The sequence below is a fragment of the Ranitomeya variabilis genome, chromosome 5 (assembly GCF_051348905.1).
Source record: "Ranitomeya variabilis isolate aRanVar5 chromosome 5, aRanVar5.hap1, whole genome shotgun sequence".
NCBI lineage: Eukaryota > Metazoa > Chordata > Amphibia > Anura > Dendrobatidae > Ranitomeya > Ranitomeya variabilis.
In genome coordinates, this window is record NC_135236.1 from 26,060,691 (window position 1) to 26,069,605 (window position 8,915).

The 8,915-nt window shown below is 40.5% G+C and overlaps 1 protein-coding gene across 1 annotated transcript; it reads left to right on the forward strand.

Annotated features, from left to right (window-relative positions):
• Window positions 1–2,594: 2,594 nt before the first annotated feature.
• LOC143774746 (olfactory receptor 10A7-like) lies at window positions 2,595–3,533 on the forward strand. Its single transcript, XM_077262510.1, has one exon. The coding sequence runs from the start codon at window positions 2,595–2,597 to the stop codon at window positions 3,531–3,533; it is 939 nt and encodes a 312-aa protein (XP_077118625.1).
• Window positions 3,534–8,915: the final 5,382 nt, after the last annotated feature.

The following is an 8,915-nucleotide window of genomic DNA, read 5'->3' on the forward strand; positions in this document are numbered from 1 at the left end:
TCTCCCACAGGGAACAGCATGAATTCTCACTGACTGCACAATGCAATTGATATAAAAAGAGGCTGAATAATGATGTTGTGCCTTTACTTTTGGGCAACTATCATCTTTACGATATTCTGAAACCATAAACCCTACAGCAATGAATAAGCCAGCTAAGGAAACGCTGAGGATTCAGAGTCAGTGAGTTTCATGTGTTTTACGTTAAGCTGTGTTCACGTTTAAAGGATATAAAATCTAATTATCATTTCATACTAGAAGAAAAATCTGTATACTCTTAAAACCATTTAATTTTTTTTTTGTCACAAGATTATATTACATGGTACCATATTATTATTATTTTACAATTATTATTGTTTTTATCTTATTCCATGAGATAATATTGAATAACGTGATAAATGTATGATAATGATTGTACTATGTAGGAGGTTAACATTTTTTCACAATATTCCAGAACTAATTTATATTTATTACATGTTCTAATACATTTTGAACTTGTCAAACATATGATCTACTGCCTATATATACAGTTATATGAAAAAGTTTGGGCACCCCTATTAATCTTAAGCTTAATGTTTTATAAAAATTGTTTTTTTTGCAACAGCTATTTCAGTTTCATATATCTAATAACTGTTGGACACAGTAATGTTTCTGCCTTGAAATGAGGTTTATTATACTAACAGAAAATGTGCAATCTGCATTCAAACAAAATTTGACAGGTGCATAACTATGGGCACCTCAGCAGAAAAGTGACATTAATATTTAGTAGATCCTCCTTTTGCAAAAATAACAGCCTCTAGTCGCTTCCTGTAGCTTTTAATGAGTTCCTGGATCCTGGATGAAGGTATTTTTGACCATTCCTCTTTACAAAACAGTTCCAGTTCAGATAAGTTTGATGGTCACCGAGCATGGACAGCCGTCTTCAAATGATCCCACAGATGTTCAATAATATTCAGGTCTGGGGACTGGGATGGCCATTCCAGAACAGTGTAATTGTTCCTCTGCATGAATGCCTGAGTAGATTTGGAGCGGTGTTTTGGATCATTGTCTTGCTGAAAGATCCATCCCCTGTGTAACTTCAACTTTGCCACTGATTCATGAACATTATTGTCAAGAATCTGCTGATACTGAGAGAAATCCATGCGTCCCTCAACTTTAACAAGATTCCCGTTGTCGGCATTGGCCACACAGCCCCAAAGCATGATGGAACCTCCACCAAACTTTACTGTGGGTAGCAAGTGTTTTTCTTGGAATGCTGTGTTTTTTTGCCGCCATGCATAACGCCTTTTTGTATGACCAAACAACTCAATCTTGGTTTCATCAGTCCACAGGACCTTCTTCCAAAAAGAAATTGGCTTCTCCAAATGTGCTTTTGCATACCTCAGTCGACTCTGTTTGTGGCCTGCTTGCAGAAATGGCTTCTTTAGCATCACTCTCCCATACAGCTTCTCCTTGTGCAAAGTGCGTTGTATAGTTGACCGATGCACAGTGACACCAACTTCAGCAAGTTGATGCTGCAGCTCTCTGGAGGTGGTCTGAGGATTATCCTTGACTGATCTCACCATTCTTCTTCTCTGCCTTTCTGATGTTTTTCTTGGCCTGCCACTTCTGGCCTTAACAAGAACTGTACCTGTGTTCTTCCATTTCCTTACTATGTTCCTCACAGTGGAAATTGACAGGTTAAATCTCTGAGACAGCTTTTTGTATCCTTCCCCTGAACAACTATGTTGAATAATCTTTGTTTTCAGATCATTTGACAGTTGTTTTGAGGAGCCCATGATGCCACTCTTCGGAGGAGATTCAAACAGGAGAACAACTTGCAAGTGGCCACTTTAAGTAGCTTTTCTCATGATTGCATACACCTGGCTATGAAGTTCAAAGCTCAATGAGGTTACAAAACCCCCAAAAAAGTGCTTTAGAAAGTCAGTAAAAAGTAGGTAGGAGTATTTAAAACAAGAAAATGATAAGGTGCCCACACTTATGCACCTGTCAAATTTTGTTTGAATGCAGATTGCACATTTTCTGTTAGTACAATAAACCTCATTTCAAGGCAGAAACATTACTGTGTCCAACAGTTATTCGATATATGAAACTGTAATAGCTGTTGCAAAAAAAACAATTTTTATAAAACATTAAGCTTAAGATTAATAGGGGTGCCCAAACTTTTTCATATAACTCTATTTATATTAGAAATTAGCATATCGATTCTAAATATGTCAAATTTGCTACAAATTTCCTAAAAAAAACCTTGGATTCTAACAAATTACAACTTTTGGACATTAGGGTTATGCAATTTTGAGAGACAAAAAAGTTAAAATAACAAGAAATATTGAACTCATTCTCAGCTTTCCTTGGCTCATCCATCCCATACCTGTCTATCTACCACTTAGTCCTCAGATTTGCTCCACTGACCCAATCTCAGCTAATAACCAATTATCCCCAATGCCACCGATTTTAGCAAGTCTGCCAGAATTGATTTTTGCTCATCTCTAATATATAAATTCTCTGCAAATAGAAAATTGATCTCTTTTTTCAATGTACTTTCTTCTGTTTTCATTCTTTGTTATAGTGTTAGAGAATTTTTAAATATTTTAAATATGGAACATCACAATTTTAGTAAAGTGACAGAATTTCTGCTCTTGGGATTTCAAAATGTACAGAATTGTACTTTGCTTTTCTTCTTTTTGCTGTTGGTCATCTACATTGTGACTGTATGTGGAAACCTGCTTATTATTCTGGTGGTGTCCTTCAGCAGATCACTCCACTCTCCAATGTACTTCTTCCTCACACAACTTTCCTTGTCCGACATCTTACTTACCACCACCATCGTACCCAACATGCTCCAAGTCATGTTCAATGATGGAAGTTCGGTGTCTTTTACAAGCTGTCTGACTCAGTTTTATTTTTTTTCAGCTTCTGATGCTTTGGAATGTCTTCTCCTGACCGTAATGTCCTATGACCGGTATCAGGCCATCTGTTACCCCTTACATTACACTTCAGTCATGGACCTCACATTTTGTCTAAGAGTTGTTCTCTCATTTTGGTTGATAGTTGTTGGCACAGTATTGATAATTTTTCTAACATTGAGTCGTTTGGATTTCTGTGGACCAAACATCATCGACCATTTCTTTTGCGACTTGGAACCTTTACTTGAGCTTTCCTGTTCAGACACTTTGATAATGAAGATGGAAAGTTTGGTTTTAGCTGTTTTATTTGCAATTTTCCCACTTACCATTATTATAGTTTCCTACGTCTATATTATCTTCACCATACTGAAGATCCCGACTGTGACCGGGAGGCAGAAGACCTTCTCCACCTGTAGTGCCCACTTGACTGTTGTGTCTTTATTCTATGGGTCAATTATTATCACCTATGCATTTCCACGCCAGCAAAATGCTAAGACATTACTATCCCTGCTCTACACTGTTGTAACCCCACTTCTTAATCCCATCATTTACAGTCTGAGTAATAGAGATATTAAGCAGGCGCTAAGGAAACTAATCATCAACATTTCTCATTCTATCTTTTTTAATTAATTTAATGAACCGTATTTCTATCATATAAAACAACTGAAGCTAAACCGAGGTTGAAGGTGAAGCCTCCATCTCATTCACCACAAGAAAGTAAGAGTCTGCAAACGATAGATCAGTAAATGTGCTATTCTGCAAACTTTAACTCTATGGACTACAGTCTCCGGTCATTCCCTTTCTCTCTTAGAAAAAACTTTATCAGCTGATCTACATTGGTAATTGTGTTATGAGATTTGATCATTGATATCAACTGTGAATTTCAAGAAAATACAAAAAAAGATTTACTTATGAAATTGTATATGAGGCAAAGTATTTTTGTAAAAGGGTTTATTACCTCGAGGAAAAAGCCAATTTGGGCCATGAGGGCCATAATATTGTTTACCCCTTTGTATTTGTGAGTTGCAACTTTCTTTTAATTAATATAATGGATATTTGAAGGATGAGTTTCATCTTTTTAGTATTATTCAATTATTTACAGTTAAAGGATGTATTTTCATGTTTTGTAATTTTGGAGGGTTTTTTGAGCTTTGCATATTTTGTACTGTTTATATGGGTTTTTCTCTGTATCATGTGCTTGACCTCAGCACTCTCCCGGTGCACATAGTGGAGGAGTCTGGAGGGTACTTATATGACCTTCCATGTTGTTGTTCATCTATAAACCTTTGGGTTTTTTAATTGTTTTTTGAATAAAGATAATTTTTGTTAAATATTGTACATTTAATGGTGATCTTTGCCTCTACTCGCTACTTTCCTTGTTTGCTCATATTCTTGTCTCTGTTGGGACTTCTTGTTAAAAAAGTGTTTCCTAGGTAAAATATTAACCCCTTCATGACCCAGCCTATTTTGGCCTTAATGACCTTGCCGTTTTTTGCAATTCTGACCAGTGTCCCTTTATGAGGTAATAACTCAGGAACGCTTCAACGGATCCTAGCGATTCTGAGATGGTGTTTTCGTGACATATTGGGCTTCATGTTAGTGGTAAATTTAGGTCGATAATTTCTGAGTTTATTTGTGAAAAAAACGGAAATTTGGCGAAAATTTTGAAAATTTCACAATTTTCACATTTTGAATTTTTATTCTGTTAAACCAGAGAGTTATGTGACACAAAATAGTTAATAAATAACATTTGCCACATGTCTACTTTACATCAGCACAATTTTGGAAACAATTTTTTTTTCCTAGGAAGTTATAAGGGTTAAAATTTGACCAGTGATTTCTCATTTTTACAACAAAATTTACAAAACCATTTTTTTTAGGGACCACCTCACATTTGAAGTCAGTTTGAGGGTTCTATATGGCTGAAAATACCCAAAAGTGACACCATTCTAAAAAGTGCACCCCTCAAGGTGCTCAAAACCACATTCAAGAAGTTTATTAACCCTTCAGGTGTTTCACAGCAGCAGAAGCAACATGGAAGTAAAAAATGAACATTTAACTTTGTAGTCACAAAAATGATTTTTAGCAACAATTTTTTTATTTTCCCAAGGGTAAAAGGAGAAACTGGACCACGAACTTTGTTGTACAATTTGTCTTGAGTACGCTGATACCTCATATGTTGGGGTAAACCACTGTTTGGGCGCACGGCAGGGCTCGGAAGGGAAGGAGCGCCATTTGACTTTTTGAATGAAAAATTGGCTCCAATCTTTAGCGGACACCATGTCGCGTTTGGAGAGCCCCCGTGTGCCTAAACATTGGAGCTCCCCCACAAGTAACCCCATTTTGGAAACTAGACCCCCCAAGGAACTTATTTAGAAGCATAGTGAGCACTTTAAACCCCCAGGTGCTTCAGAAATTGATCTGTAAAAATGAAACAGTACATTTTTTTCAAAAAAAAATTATTTTAGCCTCAATTTTTTCATTTTCACATGGGCAACAGGATAAAATGGATCCTAAAGTTTGTTGGGCAATTTCTCCTGAGTACGCCGATACCTCATATGTGGGGGTAAACCACTGTTTGGGTGCACGGCAAGGCTCGGAAGGGGAGGCGTGCCATTTGACTTTTTGAATGGAAAATTAGCTCCAATCGTTAGCGGACACCATGTCGCGTTTGGAGAGCTACTGTGTGCCTAAACATTGGAGCTCCCCTACAAGTAACCCCATTTTGGAAACTAGACCCCCCAAGGAACTTATCTAGATGCATAGTGAGCACTTAAAACCCCCAAGTGCTTCACAGAAGTTTATAACGCAGAGCCGTGAAAATAAAAAATAATTTTTCTTTCCTCAAAAATGATTTTTAGCCCGGAATTTTTTATTTTCCCAAGGGTAATAGGAGAAATTGGACCCAAAATGTTGTTGTCCAGTTTGTCCTGAGTACGATGATACCCCATATGTGGGGGTAAACCACTGTTTGGGCGCACGGCAGGGCTCGGAAGGGAAGGCACGCCATTTGGCTTTTTGAATGGAAAATTAGCTCCAATCATTAGCGGACACCATGTCGCGTTTGGAGAGCCCCTGTGTGCCTAAACATTGGAGCTCCCGCACAAGTGACCCCCATTTTGGAAACTAGACCTCCCAAGGAACTAATCTAGATGTGTGGTGAGCACTTTGAACTCCCAAGTGCTTCACAGAAGTTTATAACACAGAGCCATGAAAATAAAAAATAATTTTTATTTTCTCAAAAATGATTTTTAGCCCACAATTTTTTATTTTCCCAAGGGTAACAGGAGAAATTGGACCCCAAAAGTTGTTTTCCAGTTTCTCCTGAGTACGCTGATACCCCATATGTGGGGGTAAACCACTGTTTTGGCACACGTCGGGGTTCGGAAGGGAAGTAGTGACGTTTTGAAATGCAGACTTTGATGGAATGCTCTGCGGGCGTCAGGTTGCGTTTGCAGAGCCCCTTATGTGCCTAAACAGTAGAAACCCCCCACAAGTGACCCCATTTTGGAAACTAGACCCCCAAAGGAACTTATCTAGATGTGTGGTGAGCACTTTGAACCCCCAAGTGCTTCACAGAAGTTTATAACGCAGAGCCGTGAAAATAATAAATGTTTTTCCTTTCTTCAAAAATATTTTTTTAGCCCAGAATTTTTTATTTTTGCAAGGGTAACAGGAGAAATTTTACCCCAATAGCTGTTGGCCAGTTTCTCCTGAGTACGCTGATACCCCATATGTGGGGGTAAACCACTGTTTGGGCACATGCCGGGGCTCGGAAGGGAAGTAGTGACATTTTGGAATGCAGACTTTGATGGAATGGTCTGCGGGCATCATGTTACATTTGCAGAGCCCCTGATATGCCTAAACAGTAGAAACCCCCCACAAGTGACCCCATTTTGGAAACTAGACCCCCCAAGGAACTTATCTAGATGTGTGGTGAGCACATTCAACCCCCAAGTGCTTCACAGAAGTTTACAACGCAGAGCCGTGAAAATAAAAAATCATTTTTCTTTCCTCAAAAAAGATGTTTTAGCAAGCAATTTTTTTATTTTCACAAGGGTAACAGGAGAAATTGGGCCCCAATTTTTGTTGCACAGTTTGTTGTGAGTATGCTGGTACCCCATATGTGGGGGTAAACCACTGTTTGGGCGCACATCAGGGCTCGGAAGGGAAGTAGTGACATTTGAAATGCAGACTTTGATGGAATTGTCTGCGGCATCACGTTGCATTTGCAGAGCCCCTGATGTGCCTAAACAGTAGAAACACCCCACAAGTGACCCCATTTTGGAAACTAGACCCCCGAAGGAACTTATCTAGATGTGTGGTGAGCACTTTCAACCCCCAAGTGCTTCACAGAAGTTTATAACGCAGAGCCGTGAAAATAAAAAATAATTGTTCTGTCCTCAAAAATTATGTTTTAGCAAGTAATTTTTTATTTTTGCAAGGGTAACAGGAGAAATTGGACCCCAACAGTTGTTGCCCAGTTTGTCCTGAGTACGCTGGTACCCCATATGTGGGGGTAAACCACTGTTTGGGTGCACGTCGGGGCTTGGAAGGGAGGGAGCACCATTTGACTTTTTGAACGCAAGATTGGCTGGAATCAATGGTGGCGCCATGTTGCGTTTGGAGACCCCTGATGTGCCTAAACAGTGGAAACCCCTCAATTCTAACTTCAACACTAACCCCAACACACCCCTAATCCTAATCCCAACTGTAGCCATAACCCTAATCACAACCCTAACCCCAACACACCCCTAACCACTACCCTAACCCCAACACACCCGTAACCCTAATTCCAACCCTAACCCTAATCCTAACCCTAATCCCAACCCTAACCCTAATCCCAACCCTAACCACAACTGTAACCCCAACACACCCCTAACCCTATCCGTAACCCTAACCACAAGCCTAATCTTAACCCTATTTCCAACCCTAGCCCTAATTCCAACCCTAACTCTAATTCCAACCCTAACCCTAAGGCTATGTGCCCACGTTGCGGATTCATGTGAGATTTTTCCGCACGATTTTTGAAAAATCTGCAGGTAAAAGGCACTGTGTTTTACCTGCGGATTTACAGCGGATTTCCAGTGTTTTTTTGTGCAGATTTCACCTGCGGATTCCTATTGAGGAACAGGTGTAAAACGCTGCGGAATCCACACAAAGAATTTACATGCTGCGGAAAATACAACGCAGCGTTTCTGCACGGAATTTTCTGCACCATGGGCACAGCGGATTTGGTTTTCCATAGGTGTACATGGTACTGTAAACCTGATGGCAAACTGCTACGAATTCGCAGCGGCCAATCCGCTGCGGATCCGCGGCCAATCCGCTGTGGATCCACGGCCAATCCGCTGTGGATCCGCGGCCAATCCGCTGCGGATCTGCGGCCAAATCTGCACTGTGTGCACATGCCATAACCCTAACCCTACCCCTAACCCTACCCCTAACCCTACCCCTAACCCTACCCCTTGTTCTAACCCTAGTTCTAACCCTAACCCTAGTGGAAAAAGAAAAAAAAATATTTTCTTTATTTTATTATTGTCCCTACCTATGGGGGTGATAAAGGGGGGGTTTTATTTATTATTTTTTTATTTTGATCGCTGCGATAGAACCTATCACAGCGATCAAAATGTACTTGTAACGAATCTGCCGGCCGGCAGATTCGGCGGGCGCACTGCGCATGTGCCCGCCATTTTGGAAGATGGCGGCGCCCATGGAGAAGACAGACGGACACCGGGAGCCTCGGTAAGTATGAGGGGGGGGAGATCGGGGCACGGGGGGGCGTCGGAGCACGGTGGTGGCATAGGAGCACGGGGGGAGCGGACAGGAGGACGGGGGAGCGGAGCACAAGACGGAGGGGAGCGGAGCACAGATCGGTGGCTTGGGGGGGGCGATCGGTGGGGTGGGGGGTCACATAAGTGTTTCCAGCCATGGCTGATGATATTGCAGCATCGGCCATGGCTGGATTGTAATATTTCACCAGTTTTTTAGGTGAAATATTACAAATCGCTC